At 37.6% G+C, this 18,401-nt stretch overlaps 1 protein-coding gene across 1 annotated transcript; it reads left to right on the top strand.

The window, feature by feature from the left end:
• The first annotated feature begins 477 nt into the window (after window positions 1-477).
• Window positions 478-18,164, top strand: LOC106142617 (aconitate hydratase, mitochondrial). Its single transcript, XM_060946847.1, has 16 exons — window positions 478-708; window positions 1,018-1,098; window positions 1,238-1,375; window positions 2,534-2,725; window positions 3,163-3,349; window positions 4,056-4,142; window positions 8,715-8,893; window positions 9,609-9,731; window positions 10,344-10,541; window positions 11,276-11,395; window positions 12,506-12,686; window positions 13,898-14,047; window positions 14,656-14,857; window positions 16,220-16,438; window positions 17,277-17,406; window positions 17,608-18,164. Exons 1-16 carry the CDS (start codon window positions 676-678, stop codon window positions 17,746-17,748), a joined length of 2,361 nt encoding a protein of 786 aa, XP_060802830.1. The 5' UTR covers window positions 478-675; the 3' UTR covers window positions 17,749-18,164.
• Window positions 18,165-18,401: the final 237 nt, after the last annotated feature.

The raw sequence follows: 18,401 nt of genomic DNA, 5'->3' as shown, positions 1-18,401 counted from the left end.
AAACAAAATCCATCCAAAATGTTTTCACTAAAAAATTATGTTCATTTCTGGTGTATTATGCTTCTAAATAACATTAAAAATCACATTTTTAAGTTTCATATATAGTAAAATAGCTCTGCGAGTTTTTTATTAATTTTTTAATGTTGTCGGTATTTTCTTTAATTTATTTATAGTATTTTTTTCTTTTTTATTTAGCCATTATGTATATATTTATGAATAATAAAAAATAATCAGTGATGTCAATAACAAGCCTTCCTTTATGGTTTCCCTCTTTTTAAATATATAGATATAGAGCAGATTCGTCATTCTCAGAAAAAGCAATAGCATACTAATATTTTCGTTTTGAGGTGGTTTTTAAGTTTTGAACGTCAATGGGGTTTAAAATTCAAGAAATAAAACATATAAAACCATGATCTGGCAACATTTTTAAAGTCACGACGTTAAATGTCATAACTATACGTCAAAGTTGTCAAACGAAACGTCAAAATTGCCAAAACTGCTATAACGCAGGGAACAAGTAGACGCGTAAATCATTTTAGTTCTATCAGAAATTCACCGTCGTAGCGGTCAATCGAATTATTGGCCCAAAACCATAACGATCCATGTGGCGATAATAAGTAATTTTTTTCAAACCACTTCTTTATTAATTGCGTTAGTATTATTAGTCCCGCAACCATGGCTCACTGTATGAGAGTTTTGCATGGCCAGGTGAGTTATCCAATACTTTTACCACGTTTACGCTAATTATTTGCCCAAAATATATTGTACATCTAGTAATTCATAGGTAATATTAGTATTAAGTTTGTTTACATTTTTATCATAAGGCGAATGTATATTTACATAACTGATAATATTGAATTGATAGGGTCACGCAAAATCGTTTTACGTGAGGTCGAGGGGTTAGTCGTAGTAATCAAAAGTATCCCTATCTCATCTTGCTTATTACGCGATAAGCGGAGGTGTGTCGAGTCGCGATATTTTCCATTGTTTTTTTTTGACGTAAGACTTCCTTTGCAGGGTGGCAGGACTAGAGTGGCCCTGTTGGAGATTCAGCAAAGATGCTTCAGCGTGTCCCCTCTCGCCGCCGCGGCAGTTCAGGTACAAACAACCCCAAAAAAGTGTATTTTTTCCACCTTTTTCAGTGATAAATCGACATTGTTATGTAATCACTTTACTGTAAAAAAGTTGTATTATTTTAACTTTGTGATCTTATTAAGTGTAATATGGTGCGTTTTAGATGTCGAGATTCGACAAGGCTCCACTACCATACGAAAAATTATCACAGAACTTGGAGATAGTCAAGAAGAGGTTAGGTCGTGAAATGACCTTGTCCGAAAAGGTTCTCTACTCACACTTGGATGACCCTAAAGGACAGGTGAGTGGTTTATACTTTCATATTTATGTCATTATTCATGGATTATAACTTATTGATACCAATAAGTTGCTATTACCAATGCCAAGAAAATTATTTATTTGTTAATTACATAAAGATAATCTAGCTGCATATTATATAATTGATCAATATTCAAGAAATCTGACCTTTATAAAACTATCTTGAAAAATTTTAAAGTAAAGTTTTTGTAATATTTGTCTCTATATGTACTCAATAACAAATTGAGATGTGCTATGGAAACCAATAGCATTATTGTATATTATCACACTAATGTTAAATTATATAATTTGTCAGTCACCAAACTGTTTGTGCGATACCCAGTTACTTAAAATGAGAGGAAAATTGAGGTGAACTTTAGCCAAATCATTATCATATTAGAATGAATACTCAATTAAACTTACAAAAAATATCTCAGGTCATTAAAATTTCTGATAGTGTCTATTGGTTAACTCATGATGTGTTATAAGTTACGCCAATCATTTTATTGGGCAGAAGGTTTAAATATAATATAGGTTATCTTAGTATTGTTTAATTGGAGAACCACAAATGATAATTAGCCCTGTAATTAGAGAAACACTGATGATGTTTAGTATAAGCAAGGACTAATAATGATAGATTAGATCTGTAGAGTTTGTAGGGCAAGATCAAAACATATATTCACTACCGTGTTTGTCTTATATGTGTTTTGTTTCACAATTGTAACATCCATAAACTGCACAAGTGTTTGTGTTTTTTTTCAATTAAATTTCCTTCCAATTTGAAAATCCCTGCAACAATTAGTTGGTGTGACTGAATAAAAGATGGTCATGTGTATAGCACAGCATTACTGATTAAGTTTTCTATAGAGAATCTTAAATGCTTAAACAGGTACCACTTTTGGAATTATTAGCAGAACCAAACCTTAAAATAAATGCTTAATAATAAAAAGTGAGCGAACAACCAAAAATGTTACAAAATTTTTCTTAGGGCATTTTTGAATTTTCATATTAATATAAATTTAACTAAGTAAAAAAAAATAGGGATTTAAATTGTTATAGTAACATTGTTATTTTTTTAATTTTAAATTACCAGTAAACTAAACAATTTGTTTCTGGCACATTAAATTATTTTTTTCTTTAACACACTATTTTTTTAAATAAGGAAATCGAACGCGGCACCAGCTACCTCCGCCTGCGGCCCGACCGCGTGGCTATGCAGGATGCCACCGCTCAGATGGCCATGCTGCAGTTCATCTCGTCGGGGTTGCCCCGCGTCGCTGTACCCTCCACCATACATTGTGACCACTTGATCGAGGCTCAAATCGGAGGCGACAAAGATTTGGCGCGTGCTAAGGTATGGTTACTTTATTTTACTCTTGTCTTTGAGTGTTTTGATTACAATCACATTTGTCATTTTGTCACGGGGAAGTGCTGTACGAAAAAATAATGGTTCAAAGAGACAAAAGACCGTATGTAAAAAAACATACCCTATGTGACGTCAATAAGTGATACCTTGTATCCAATTTTGAAAAAAAATCTAATCTTTTGTATGCTATGGTTAACGGCACATTAGAATAAGACCAACTCTATCTCTTTCCCAAGGATGTCGTATAAGGCGACTAGGGGATACGTTAATTAAAGTGGGATTCTCGTAGGCGATGGGCTAGCAACCTGTCACAAAATTTGAATCTCAATTCCATCATTAAACCATACAGTAAACGTGACCTTTCATTCTTAATTTGATAAATACAATAGAAACACCAATAACAAATTGTAACCATTATTACACAGGACATCAATGCAGAAGTATACAAGTTCTTAGAGACAGCCGGTGCCAAATATGGCGTCGGTTTCTGGAAGCCCGGCTCCGGTATCATCCATCAGATCATTTTGGAAAACTATGCCTTCCCCGGACTGTTGATGATCGGTACTGACTCCCACACACCCAACGGTGGAGGTCTTGGCGGCCTATGCATTGGTAAGTGTTTAGAATTTGCTTATTTGTATATACTTATGATAAAAATTTTCTTCCCATATATCTATTTAATTTATTGCTAAAGTAAATAAGTCTTAAATATCTAAAAATCTGTAACAAAAAATTTTTGCGCTCCCGCCAATTTGACAGAAAAAAATGTGTTTTTTCTGTCAAATCTGTTAATAAAAAACATTTTTTTATTTTCGATCACGTCAAATGTCTAGTGCCTAGACTTGTAACACCGTTCACCAATTATAACTAAATTTTCTCATATAAAAGACCCCCAATGAGAATATTACATTTTTGTCAGCTAATTTATTACTGTGTTTGTCACCACTGAGATGGAGTATCGATGAATATACGTCCTACATACATACATACATACATATTGTCACGTATATATCCCTTGCGGGGTAGACAGAGCCAACAGTCTTGAAAAGACTGAATGGCCACGTTCAGCTATTTGGCTTTATGATAGAATTGAGATTCAAATAGTGACAGGTTGCTAGCCCATCGCCTAAAAAAAAGAATCCCAATTTTGTAAGCCTATCCCTTAGTCGCCTTTTACGACATCCATCGGAAAGAGATGGAGTGGTCCTATTCTTTTTTCATTGGTGCTGGGAACCACACGGCACTGAATGATGATATACGTCCTGTTTGTTACTTTGAAAAGTATTAACTAAGTCTTCTTGTTTTTTTTTTCGTTCAGGTGTGGGCGGTGCTGATGCTGTGGACGTAATGGCTGACATTCCATGGGAGCTGAAATGCCCGAAGGTGATTGGTGTGAAACTAACAGGTGAGTTTATAGACACATATTTAAAGATACATACATATAATGACGAGTATATCTCTTGGGGGAAGACAGAGACAACAGTCTTGAAAAGACTGATAGGCCACGTTCAGATGTTTGGCTTAATTATGGCATTGAGATTCAAATAGTGACAGGTCGCTAGTCCATATATGCCTACCCCTTAGTCGCCTTTTACGATATCCAAGGGAATGAGACGGAGTGGTGCTATTCCAGTGCCTAAATCAATTTGAAAATCTCAATGCGTCATCATTGTGTCATACAGCTGAATGTGGCCTTTCATTCTATTTGAGGCTGTTGGCTCTGTCTACCCCATATTGGCATGCATGCTAACGAAGCTTGAATTATATTTGCATCCACGCCATTTTCCTCTGCAAAAACAGCTATATATAAGAATGTTACAAATATATAATAACCCTGATTCCTGGAGGACTTTAAAAACAAATTTGGTCTTGCAAAATGTCTACCTTTATTTTTTTAAGGTTGCGCTCCCTAATACTAATGATTCTTTACTATACGCATAAAAGTAGATTTAAATTGAAGGCCATTAAAAAAAACAACAAATATTTTGCACCAAAATACACATTCATATCTAAATTTTCTTGAAGAAAGAAAACATGTTGATAACTGCATTTAGATTCTCGCGAACAATCTAAAATGACCTTTGAGTCAATGACATTAGATTCATTTAACATTGCCCGCTATGCTCAATAGACGAACGACTATACTCATAGATTGACGTGATAAAAATAGGCGTGTATGGCGACGAGCCAAGATCACATAGTAACGGATCGGAATGATTTTTATATCGTACTTTCTTTATAACCTTGGACGACTAAGTTATGTAAGACTAGACTATGCCCCCAGCTTCGGCCGCATATGAAAGACTTAGACCTAGCTGTCAGTGTTCCTTTATTTTATTTCTAAACTCTTTATTTCTTATAGTCTATTACATATACCTGTCTCTTTATATTTTATTTTATTTATATTTGTTTATCTATAATTTTATATTAATATTTGTAAAGGGAAAACATTCTTTTTTTTTTTGTATGTTTCTAAAGTTTTCACACAAAAAAATACTGGATCCATTTTGATGATATTAGACACAGAGAAAGACAAAACTTTCAACAGTTACATTTTCTAGGCCCACGCAAAAACTATATTTACATGTATTGGTGGTAAAACTGAAGAAACTGCAGTCCGGACAGAGCAGAAAAAAACATCGAAAAGCGGACCCCGGGCCCTGAAGAATAGCGGCTTAGGGTGCAACTGGGAACACGCAAAGATGAGAGAGAAAGAGTCACGATATTTACTACTAGCAACCCGCCCCGACTTCGCAACCATCTTGAATAACTCTATCTATTAAAAAAATGCATTAATATCTGTTAAGTACTTTTAAAGATCTAAACATACATACAGACAGACGCGTGAAGCGACTTTGCTTTATACTATGTACTTAGCGATGTAAATCTTTACATGTTATATAATCGTATACAAATCACAAAAAATATATACAACACGACACTAAATCTTGAGTTTTTTTAACACCTCTGACGTTTTTGTTTACATTCAAAATTCAAAATTTTTATTCATTATTATAGGATATTATTATATCGCTTAATAATTGTCGTATGGTTTAACAACTTGGTTGACGTCAAATAAATTACTTAAAAACTAAGTTTACTGCCGCTTCCAAGGCGTCAGTGCAGAAGAAGCGGTAACAAACTGCACTGCAGCATTTTCATCAACAACGTCAACTTCACAATATTAAATTATACTTAGAATAGAATGTGGACGGGAGAATACATTGTTCACGGGAGATTTATATATTTATGAGATTTAATATTGAAAAAAGAAAAAAAATATATATATATGTATATATTATGGATTGCCAATTTTAAAAAGATTTATGTACAGAGTGTACTGAAATTTTGATTTAAGTTCAAATTAAACTACAATTAATTACGAGGTTCCTGTGCCAAGCTCGAGCCAGATGTCACATCTTTCTGCAGCCAATTTTTATATACATATAAAATATATAATTATAGATGTACACGTCTACAATGACGTCTGTCTGAAGGGCGTGATCGTACCGGCCCTTACACAAAACGAGGATATGATTAAAGAAGACTTATCATGAATCAAATGACATTTTTATCAGTAGGCTCGTTCAATGTCAAAATCATATAAGCACACGTATCAGGTTACTTACTTAACGTCGTCTGGCCTCAGGGTAATTGGTAATTGCGCTATTCGATACTGGAGATCGTAAGTTCGATGCCTGGCAAGGGTTACTACTTTTAAATCAAAAATCTTCAAACAGGATTTTTTAAATTTTGGATTCTTTAAATATTTAATTGATGTAATTTAATACATTAGATGCTAAACAATACAAAATAATCCTGGAAAATAATGGAAATCGTTTGTCGTGAGACCGTCAACCTTTCAGTTGCGAAGGGCTGGTCTAGCCATTAGTCACTGACCTAAACACCTTAGGTATGTAATGAACTGGGCTCTAAAATAACATAGCTAAGTGTGTATCCGGGAACATAACACACATAAAGATAAGATTTTTTTTATAGTATAAATCCAACACAATCTGGCGCCTCCTCAATTGTCATTATTGTAACAAACATTGTGTTATCTGTGGAATATTATCTATATGAAGAAATCTTAACAGCGTCACTTATGTGCGTAGAAGATAAAATCGTATACAAAATTTACTAGGTAATACATTTTAGATAACCTTGAAATTTATCGGGCTGCCACTTTGGTAATCATTATGATGATTTCTTCTGAATCCACTCGAATGGAGTTTCCGGCGATATGTATTTTCTAATGAATGAATACAAGTGCTGAAAATGTATTTTGGACCCAATTAAAGTGATCACGATGTTGGCTCGGGTGTCGTGGTCACAGAGTTGTAACTTTATAGAGTGCGCATTATTGAACGATGCAAGTAATGTTACTTGAACAACGCATATACCGTAACAAAATATCGTGCCTCTTTGCTTTTGTGTAAAGTTTTAAATAAAGAAATAAAATACTAGCCAGAGGGCATTCCGTATCCCGTTATAATTTTAATGCCTACATTCGAGATTGTAAGTTAGTAACTCGAATTCTTTGTTAAAATTTTCGAATGTTCTTGTTATTATTAAACCAGTTTTTTTGCATACAAACGTATATTGCAGAACTGAAATGCTATACTTACTCTATCTCAATAGACATAACATAATGACGATCTAACACTACTGCGCAGCGTGCATTCATTGCATTGCATACGATACGGTATGAAATCCAATGCGTCTAATATTAGTCTATTTTAGTAAATAGATAGTCTTCAATTGTTCGTCATTTGTTACTTTTTAGCCTTTACATAGGTTTAAAGCAGTCCAAAATAATAGAGCACCTGTTGTCCTGCTCTCCGTATAATGTACCGTAAAATGTCAGAATTATAATTAATCATAGTAAGAAATTTTATAATGTACAAAAAAAAAGAGGAATTTGTATAGTTCTGAGGGCAAGGACTGGGGGAATTAAATTCCTGAGTGTCGTTTCAAATATAGTGACTTCGAAAATGTTGGGCAAAATAGGATCCTTCACATGTCATTCTTTAAAAAATAGCACATAGATAAGAAGTCAAGTGATAAATTTGAGAACTGATGCGAAATAATTCGCAGAATTTTATTTTATCAGTATTAGACAGACATACAATATAAAAGGAGATAAAAAACACACAAATATAAGAATATATTACTATAACTACTACTGTTTATTCTCATGTTTATTTTTAGATACATAAATTTCTAGGGTCAATGAATTGTTTAAAACCAAACAATAGATACCTACTCTTGCATAACTTTGATATTTTTATCAAAATACTTTTCTACACAGTAAAGACATTATCGCCACCTTTTAAATTAAGATTTATTAGCGTACAATGTATTTAGAATCTATACTAATATTATAAAGCTGAAGAGTTTGTTTGTTTGTTTGAACGCGCTAATCTCAGGAACTACTAATTCGAATTGAAAAATCACGTGTTGAATAGAACATTTATCGAGGAAGGCTTTAGGCTATATAACATCACGCTGAAACTATTAGGAGCGAAGAAATAATAGAAAATGTGAAAAAAAAACGGGGGAAATGATTAATTCTTGTTGGCTTCAATGATGCCCAAAATAACTATTCCACGCAGACAAAGTCGCGGGCACAGCTTGTATACAATATACCCAATTGTGATACAGCTGAATGTTCCCATATGTAGCAACGGCTACGTTCAACTGTATAGTATAAAGATGGAAATGAGATTCGTACACAAATTAATTTATATTTACCAACAGTCTATAGGTATGACATGCATATATGTACGTAACATGCATAAATCAATTGTAATTGCTCGACCAAATACAGGTAAACCCACCGTGCTATGAAGAGCAATCCAATAAATAAAAAAATTAATAAGAAAAGGAAGGAAAAATTTTATAAATATTATATAGGTATATATTAAGAAATTCATACAATAATTTTGACAAATTAATTCTGTTCGTGTTCCACCAGGCAAGCTGAAGGGCTGGACTAGTCCCAAGGACGTGATCCTCAAGGTGGCCGGCATCCTGACGGTGAAGGGCGGCACCGGCGCCATAGTGGAGTACCACGGGCCGGGGGTCGACTCCATCTCCTGCACAGGAATGGCGACCATTTGCAACATGGGCGCCGAGATCGGAGCTACTACTAGTGTAAGTGGAATATAACTTGAATAAGAATGAGGCCAAGTCTTCAGACTCATAACATAACGTATAATCATTATACACTGCGAGGTGGAAAGCGCCAACAGTCATCAAAACTGAAAGGTTATGTTCAGCCGCTTGGTTTAACGTTAGAATTGAGGATTCAAATAGTGACAAGTTGCTAGCCCATCGCCTAAAAAAGGAATCCCAAGTATATAAGCCTATACCTTAATCGCCTTTAACGTCATCCATGGGAAACAAATGGAGTGGTCCTATTCTTCAGACTAAAAGAAAAAAAACACCAAGAATGTAAATTGAATCTTCATATGTAAATTGAGGTCCAGTGTAAATGCTCCAGTGTTGTTTGTTCCGCCGCTTCTACACATACGCTTTGGAAGCGATAGTAGTTATAATTAGATTTAAGTGATGTGACGTCAATACCTTGTAGTGATACCTTGTATCCAATTTTGACAATAAATCTATTCTATTCTATAATTTGGAATATACTCGTAAGTTGAACTAAAAACACAACACCTTATAGTAACCATATAAAGATCTTTTGACGTATGTACTACGTAACATCTGAAATAAACTTACTAGTAACTTAAAATTCTGAGTCACAAATTAAGTACTTCAGGTTCTAAATTGATAAGTAAACTTTAAATTACATTCTGAACCTTATTATTATGATTTGTTTGAAATAATTAATTATGTATTTGTTCAGGTGTTCCCATACAACGCTCGCATGGAGGCCTATTTGAAATCCACCGGCCGTCAGAACGTCGCTTCATACGCCAATAACTTCAAACACCTGCTGACTCCTGACGCTAAGGCACCTTATGACGAGGTAATTATATATTTTTTTGTTTTAGTTGCCTTCCTTAGTGAGATCGACTTTAGTCGCGTTTAATACCTGTACATACATACATATAATCACGTCTATATCCCTTGCAGATAGATAGAGCCAACAGTGTTCAAAAGACTGATAGGCCACGTTCAGCTGTTTGGATTAATGATAGAATTGAGATTCAATTAGTGACAGGTTGTTAGCCCCTTCGCCTAAAAGAATCCCAAGTTTACAAGCCCATCCCTTAGTCGCCTTTTACTACATCCGTGGGAACCATACGGCACACCTGTATTATTTATAGACTTGAGTCAAAGTCCATGAGGTTCAATCTATCTTTGTAATTTTTAAAAGAAATCTTTAGAAATGAAATGAAATCTTTTCTTTTTCTAGTTGAATGAAGCTGAAGTTACATTTCGCCGTTCTTATTCCTTGGATTACATTGGCATCAGACATGAAGGGATGTTACATATATCACAGGATGAATTAACTGACTTATGCTATTCTCAAAAAAAAAAAGAAATATTTGCACTTATTGCATATAGTACAATAAATATCTACTGGACATCCTGTTAAAAGGGTACATTGATGATGAAATATAATAATACTTTTCAGCTGATCGAGCTGGATTTGTCCACATTGGAGCCGCACGTGAACGGCCCGTTCACCCCGGATCTAGCCAACCCGATCTCCAAACTCGGCGAGGAGGCCAAGAAGAACGATTGGCCCCTGGACATCCGCGTGGGCCTCATCGGATCCTGCACCAACTCCTCGTACGAAGACATGGGCCGCTGCGCCAGCATCGTTAAGGAAGTAAGTAATTCAAATCCTTCTTTGATGAAGTATTTTATTGTGCGACAAAAGCTTTAGTTGCGTAGATAGTTTTCAAAAGTTTAAATCTATTAGACAGACTTCTAGTATACAGGGTGACATTTAAAACAACTGCATCCTTTTAAACAAAGACTATACCCATGCTTCTGAGCTGTTTGAGCCTATTTTTATTTAAATTAAACGTCATCATTTTCACATTTAAAAAACCCTCAAAAACTACGTCACATGCTTTATTAAAGACCAATACTACAAAAAGAAATTAAACTAAACGTGTAAATTATTTTTCTAGTAACAAGATCAAGTAAAGTACAGAGTTGTCGAGATCGCTCAAATGAATGAATTGTGTCGTTGACCTCTGAATCTTACGCGTCGCTTTTCCGCCGGCTGGGGTGATATGACGTATTTAGGATCGTGGATTTTGATACTTTTATTTTTTTTCGTACTTTCTGAAATATGAACCTATATTTTTCTTTTAACGTTTTTAAATATTCTTTAGATGAGTACACTTAACAGTTAAATTTATGCAATTGAATTAAAAGTCACCCTGTATAGTGACAGGTTGCTAGCCCATCGTCTAAAAAAAGATTCCAGAGTTTATAAGCCTATCCCATAGTCGCATTACGATATCCGTAGGAAAGATATGGAGTGATACTATATTTTTTTTATATTGATAGCGGGAACCATTTAACATACATAATCTGTTTCTATTCAACCAGGCGCTGACCCACGGCGTGAAGTCCAAGGTTCCGTTCAACGTGACCCCGGGCTCGGAGCAGGTGCGCGCCACCATCGAGCGGGACGGCATCGCGCAGACGCTGCGGGACTTCGGCGGCACTGTGAGTTTGACATTCACATTATTACTAGCTGTGCCCGCGACTTCGTCCGCGTGGAATAGTTATTTTGGTCATCATTGAAGTCCTCAAGGATGAATAATTTTCCCCATTCACATTTTCTATAATTTCTTCGCTCCTAAAAGTTGTAGCGTGATGTTATATAGCCTAAAGCCCTCATCGATAAATGGTCTATTTAACACATAAATAATTTTTCAATTCGAACCAGTAGTTCCAGAGTTTAGCGCGTTCAAACAAACAAACTCTTCAGCTTTATTCTCTAGGGGGGGGCTTATCCAAGAACGTTAATAGGACTTATTTCTTTTATTACCTCTCTATTTGTGACGTAATTTAATGTGTAAAAGAGAGAGATATGATAGGTCATATGCCTTATCAAAGTTCACGAATAAATGTGTGTGTGTGACAATTTTAGGCCATCGCATAAGAGAAGAATAAATAAATAAATAAATATATACGGGACAAATTACACAGAATGAGTTAGCCTCGAAGTAAGTTCGAGACTTGTGTTACGAGATACTAACTCAAAGATACTTTATTTTATAATAAATACTTATATAGATAAACATCCAAGACCCAGGCCAATCAAAGAAAGTTCTTTTCTCATCATGCCCTGACCGAGATTCGAACCCGGGGCCTCCGGTGACACAGACAAGCGTACTACCGCTGCGCCACAGAGGCCGTCAATTTACATTTACATTATTAGTTCACCGGCGTTGGCGACAGATGGCGCTGACGGCGAAGAAACAGGCGGGGGGCGTATACAAGAACGTTGATAGGACTTATTTCTTTTATTTTACCTCTCTATTTGTGAGGTAATTTAATAGAGATATGATAGGTCATATGCCTTATCAAAGTTCGCGAATAAATGATAGAATTGAGATTTAAATAGTGACAGGTTTCTAGTCCATCACATAAACGAAGAATCACAAGTTTAGAAGATTATCCCCTAGTCGCCCTTTACGACATCCATGGGAATGAGCTGGGGTGGTCCTATACTTTTTTCTATTCAAGCCGGGTGCCACACGGCACTTAATAATGTCAATTAAAAGAAATTGGGTAGGTATTAATTAATAATTATATTTTTTAATACACCAGGTGCTAGCGAACGCGTGCGGCCCCTGCATCGGCCAGTGGGACCGCAAGGACGTGAAGAAGGGGGAGAAGAACACCATCGTGACGTCATACAACCGCAACTTCACCGGCAGGAACGACGCCAACCCAGCAACGCATTGCTTCGTCACCAGCCCCGAGCTGGTCACGGCCCTTTCTTTAGCTGGTGAGTAATCTAAGTAGTAAGTGAAGTCTAGTAAGTGAAGCATCTGCAGACGGCCTCTGTGGCGCAGCGGCAGTGCGCTTGGCTGTTATTAGAATAAGTGAAAGCAGAGGGTGCAGTGAGTACGTTAGCTTATTTCGTTTAGATAAAATCTTAGATACACATAAGACATGACACAGCAGATGACAGAAGAGAATAAAAGGTAGTTCTTATTTTTAATCTACTTGACACAATATACAATGGCCAGGGTGTTCGTTATTGATATTGAAACCATGAAGGTTTGACAGCTGTGACACCGGAGGTCCCGGGTTCGAATCCCGGCCAGGGCATGATGAGAAACGAACTTTCACCGATTGGTGTAGGTCTTGGATGTTTATCTATATAAGTATTTATTATAAAATATAGTATAGTTGAGTTAGTATCTCGTAACACAAGTCTCGAACTTACTTCGAGGCTAACTCAATCAGCGTAATTTGTCCCGTATATATCTATATATTTATTTTAAAAAATGAAAAAACTCTGCTCTTAAGCAGTCCTCCCCGTCGATATATCGATGATGTAGTAACAATACTTAGTACATATATACGTGCATACATAAAAAACGCCTCTTTCCCGGAGCGGTAGGCAGAGACCACATCTTTCCACTTGCCACGATCTCTGCACACTTCTTTCGCTTCATTCACATTCATGACTCTTTTCATGAAAGCTCGTCGGTTTCGGTTACTCTGGGCTGGGATTTATCAATTTACGAGTATGCGGGTAGAGCCATGGGCTATAAAATTCTCTAGAAGTCTAGTCTTTCTCGGAATTTTTAAACTCGATTGCGAAGTCACACATTGTTTCGTCAAGTTTAGGCGTAATAAACCACCACCAGATAGAAAATGACTGTTACAAGAACAGTTTTATCTGGGTTTGATGGTGCAAATCAAACAAACATTTTGATATAATTTTGCTAGCCTATATCCTAAAAGAAGAATCTCTAGTTTATTAGAATTTTCCAACTCAAGACTGACTTTAACCATGTGCATAAAACATTTATCACATCTTTATACTTTACAGAGTAGAAATAGCCACGAACAGTCTCGAAAATATCATCATGCAACATCACAGAAAAATTTAATATATGTAAATGACACAAGCATTTTTTGCTTACTAGAGAGTCCTAACAATGTATCTTTGTACACTCTGTTGTAAAAGAAATCATAATTCCCCAGGTCGTTTGGACTTCAACCCGCTGACTGATGAGCTGACCGGAAAGGATGGCAAGAAATTCAAACTTTCTGATCCGTTTGGGGATGAACTGCCCTCCAAGGGCTTCGACCCCGGCCAGAACACGTACGAGCATCCCCCGGCAGATGGCAGCAGTGAGTAATCTTCATAACTAAACCTGTATATACACACAACACTTACTCTGAAGGACATACGGTAATTTTCATCCCATTCAGTTAAATTCAAGAAATTACATTCGTGAAGCTGCGAGTTTAAGCTAGTATTCATATATTTCTTCGTTAAAATATAATATCGTTGAGTTAGTATCTCGTAACACAAGTCTCGAACTAACTTCGAGCCTAACTCTATCTGTGTAATTTGTCCCGTATATGAATATCTTATTATTGTATGCAGACAGGAATCATGCAACGCGAAAGATTAAAAGTATTACAAACAAACATACAATCACTCCTTTTTCCCGGAGTGGTAGGCACTGTAGGGAGAGACTACATCTTTCCACTTGCCACGATCTCTGACAAACTTCCTTCACTTCATCCACATTCATAACCTTCTTCATGCAAACTCGGCGGTTTCGGGTACTCTTGACCCGACCCTTTGCCAGAACGTCCTTAACTTGATCAAGATACGTCCGTCTAGGCCTTCCCACTCCGACCTTTCCCTCCACACTCTCCCTGTATTAATTAATATTTATATATCTACGTACAGACTCTCCCTGTATTAATATTTATATATCTATGTACAGAGGTGAAAGTGGACGTGTCACCGACCTCCGACCGTCTCCAGCTCCTGGAGCCGTTTGACAAATGGGACGGCAAAGACCTCACCGACCTCACCATCCTCATCAAGGTGAAGGGCAAGTGCACCACCGACCACATCTCCGCCGCTGGACCCTGGCTCAAGTACCGTGGACACCTGGACAACATCTCCAACAATATGTTCATCACGTGAGTCATACATATATACGTAAAATCACGCCTCTTTCCCGGAGGGGTACGCAGAGACTACCTCTTTCCACTTGCCACGATCTCTGCATACTTTCTACGCTTCATCCACATTCATCACGTGAGTCAATGTTTGTACATACATAAAATTACGCCTCTTTTCCGGAGGGGTAGGCAGAGACTACCTCATTCCACTTGCCACTATCTCTGCGTACTTTCTTCGATTCATCCACATTCATCACGTGAGTCAATGTTTGTACATACATAAAATCACGCCTCTTTGCCGGAGGGGTAGGCAGAGACTACCTCTTTCCACTTGCCACGATCTCTGCGTACCTTCTTCGCTTCATCCACGTTCATCACGTGAGTCAATGTTTGTACATACATAAAATTACGCCTCTTTCCCGGAGGGGTAGGCAGAGACTACCTCTTCCCACTTGCCACGATCTCTGCATACTTTCTTCGCTTCATCCACATTCATCACGTGAGTCAATGTTTGTTAAGACAATCTATACTGACTGATATTATAAAGCTGAAGAGTTTGTTTGTTTGAACGCGCTAATCTCAGGAACTACAGGTTCGAATTGAAAAATTCTTTCTGCGTCGAATAGACCATTTATCGAGGAAGGCTTTAGCCTATATAGCATCACGCTGGAACTATAAGGAGCAAATAAATAATGGAATATGTAAAAAAAAAACCCGGGGAAAATTATTCATCCTTGAGATCGTTAACTATTCCACGCGGAGGAAGTCGCGGGCACAGCTAGTACAGTGATGTAGATTAAGCTAGTTACTGTCAGTTCAAACTGTCAAGTTATTTCTAGTTACTGTGAAATGACTGGGATGGGATTGTCATTTTTTTCAATATTATCATTATATTGTATTTTGATCGAAGACTTCTCAGTAAAGCTTAATGCTTTTCCCTGGTCACCATTTTGATATGTGAAGTACCTACATACACATACATAACACTTAGTACTAAGCTAACTAGTATAAACTAAGGAAGGGAGGGGGCCGTGTGGTTCGTGAAATACGCAACATACATACCTATATCACGTCTTTATGGTCTACACTGTAGACAGAGTCAAGTTTTGAAAAGACTCTGGAATAGGACCACTCCATATCTTTCCCATGGATGTCGTAAAAGGCTACTAAGGAAGGGCTAATAAAGGGAAAGGCTAGCAACCTTTCAGTATTTGAATCCCTATATTATTATTGAGCCATGCAGCCGAACGTGGCCTTTCAGTATTTTCGGCACTGTTGGCTCTGTCTACCCCGCAAGGGACGAAGACGAGATTTTTATTTATTATACTATAATTTTTAATTCACGTACGCGCCTAAAATTGAAATTATTCACCTCCACAGGGCAACGAACGCGGAGAACGGCGAGCTGAACAAAGTGCGCAACCAGCTGACCGGCGAGTTCGGGCCCGTGCCCGCCACCGCGCGCGCCTACAAGGCGGCCGGCACGCGCTGGTGCGTCGTCGGCGACGAGAACTACGGCGAGGGCTCCTCCAGGGAGCACGCCGCCCTGGAGCCGAGGCATCTGGGCGGGCGCGCCATTATTGTCAAGTCCTTCGCTAGGTGAATAAATAATTTGACTAAGCGTAGGAAGGAAAAATCTGATGCCGAGAGCTTCTCAGACGTCTGCGTGGACGCGCCATTATTGTCAAGTCCTTCGCTAGGTGAGCCTAGGCCGGGTATGATCTGATCTAGACGTAGAAGGAAGCCGGGTCGCGCTGGTGCGTCATCGGGGATGAAAACTATGCCGAGAGCTTCTCAGACATCTGCGTGGATGCGCCATTATTGCCAAGTCTTTTGCTAGGTGAGCCTAGGCCGGGTATGATCTGATCTAGACGTAGAAGGAAGCCGGGTCGCGCTGGTGCGTCATCGGGGATGAAAACTATGCCGAGAGCTTCTCAGACATCTGCGTGGATGCGCCATTATTGCCAAGTCTTTTGCTAGGTGAGCCTAGGCCGGGTATGATCTGATCTAGACGTAGAAGAAAGCCGGGTCGCGCTGGTGCGTCATCGGGGATGAAAACTATGCCGAGAGCTGCTCAGACATCTGCGTGGATGCGCCATTATTGCCAAGTCTTTTGCTAGGTGAGCCTAGGCCGGGTATGATCTGATCTAGACGTAGAAGAAAGCCGGGTCGCGCTGGTGCGTCATCGGGGATGAAAACTATGCCGAGAGCTGCTCAGACATCTGCGTGGACGCGCCATTATTGTCAAATCCTTCGCTAGAAAAATATGTCTTTCTTTTAATTTGTATATGGCAATCAATCTCCCATTATGTCACTGGTGCGTCATCGGGTAAGACTAACTCTTCTGGGGAACATGTCGCTTTGGATTCAAGACAGAGGTTGAGTAAATCAACCGTTGCCAACGATGTGTATAATTAAAACTGTTGTAATATTTCAGGATTCATGAGACCAACCTGAAGAAGCAGGGTATGCTGCCGCTGACCTTCGCCAACCCCGCCGACTACGACAAGATCAGACCCGATGACAAGATCAGCCTGCTCGGATTAAAAGACCTCGCCCCCGGAAAGGTAAAGTATATCATTGGTAGATAGAGCCAACAAAAAAAGATTGCTGTACAGATAGTAAGTTCTTCTACTTACAATCTTTCAACGATCCTACCTAACCTGTCATGATCAGGAAAAAACAAGTTAGGTTCCTTATTCTGTTGTTAATCTCAGACCTTGCTTACCAACCTATTTGTTTCCTAATTCGAATATTTTTATTTACAGCAAGTCGACTGCGAAATCAAGCACAAAGATGGCAAGACCGAAATCATTAAGCTGAATCACTCCCTGAACGAGCAACAAATCTTGTGGTTCAGGGCCGGCTCCGCGCTAAACAGAATGAAGGAAATCGCCGCTGGCAAGTGAATAGCTTGCGAACCCCTAGCATAGAACTTGCATTGGTCACCCCAAATTTAGGGTAAATTTTAGCCAAATAGCAACATTGAATAAAGAAATTCGGAAAAGAACGACGTGGTGCTATTATGAAAACTGCGTTCATTAGAATCTTTTAAAATTTTTAAATCATGGCTAAACGTTTGAATTCAGCCAGTGCAAGTAGTTACCAATGTAAATCTCTTATATAGAGCATTTTATATTCTCATTTGGACAATACGGCGGTGAATCTTATAATTAGTGTAGTACAAGTTACTTAGATGAACTTAGAGATTAAGTTTCAATTTATTTCTATCAATCACTTCACGAAATCAAATTGTTTTTTATTATTTATGTAAATAATATTTACCAGTGAAAATAAACTTATACATACATTACCAAAATTAAAATGAATTTTGACTTCTTTACCACATTATAGCATTCCTTGAAGAAACCTACTTTATACAAAATTATGTGTCCTAGAATAGTCTAGGTTCCAAAGCTAAATGGCAAATATACAGAACCCTTATAAATTCGTCAATTGCAAATGTCATCAAAAATGGTCCAACCATTTAGCAATGAAAACTATTATCATACAAACCATCATAGGTCCAGGTCTTCAAAATGAATCCAGCAGTTGACCAGTT

The sequence above is a fragment of the Amyelois transitella genome, chromosome 12 (assembly GCF_032362555.1).
Source record: "Amyelois transitella isolate CPQ chromosome 12, ilAmyTran1.1, whole genome shotgun sequence".
Classification (NCBI taxonomy): domain Eukaryota; kingdom Metazoa; phylum Arthropoda; class Insecta; order Lepidoptera; family Pyralidae; genus Amyelois; species Amyelois transitella.
Note: the sequence above shows the minus strand (reverse complement) of the source record. Positions and strands in the feature narration are given on the sequence as shown.

Coding starts and splice junctions, on each gene's coding strand:
- LOC106142617 (XM_060946847.1), top strand. CDS start 676: ATGGCTCACTGTATGAGAGTTTTGCATGGCCAG. Junction 1,099..1,237: donor TCGCCGCCGCGGCAGTTCAG/GTACAAACAACC, acceptor GGTGCGTTTTAG/ATGTCGAGATTCGACAAGGC. Junction 14,858..16,219: donor TCCAACAATATGTTCATCAC/GTGAGTCATACA, acceptor TCACCTCCACAG/GGCAACGAACGCGGAGAACG.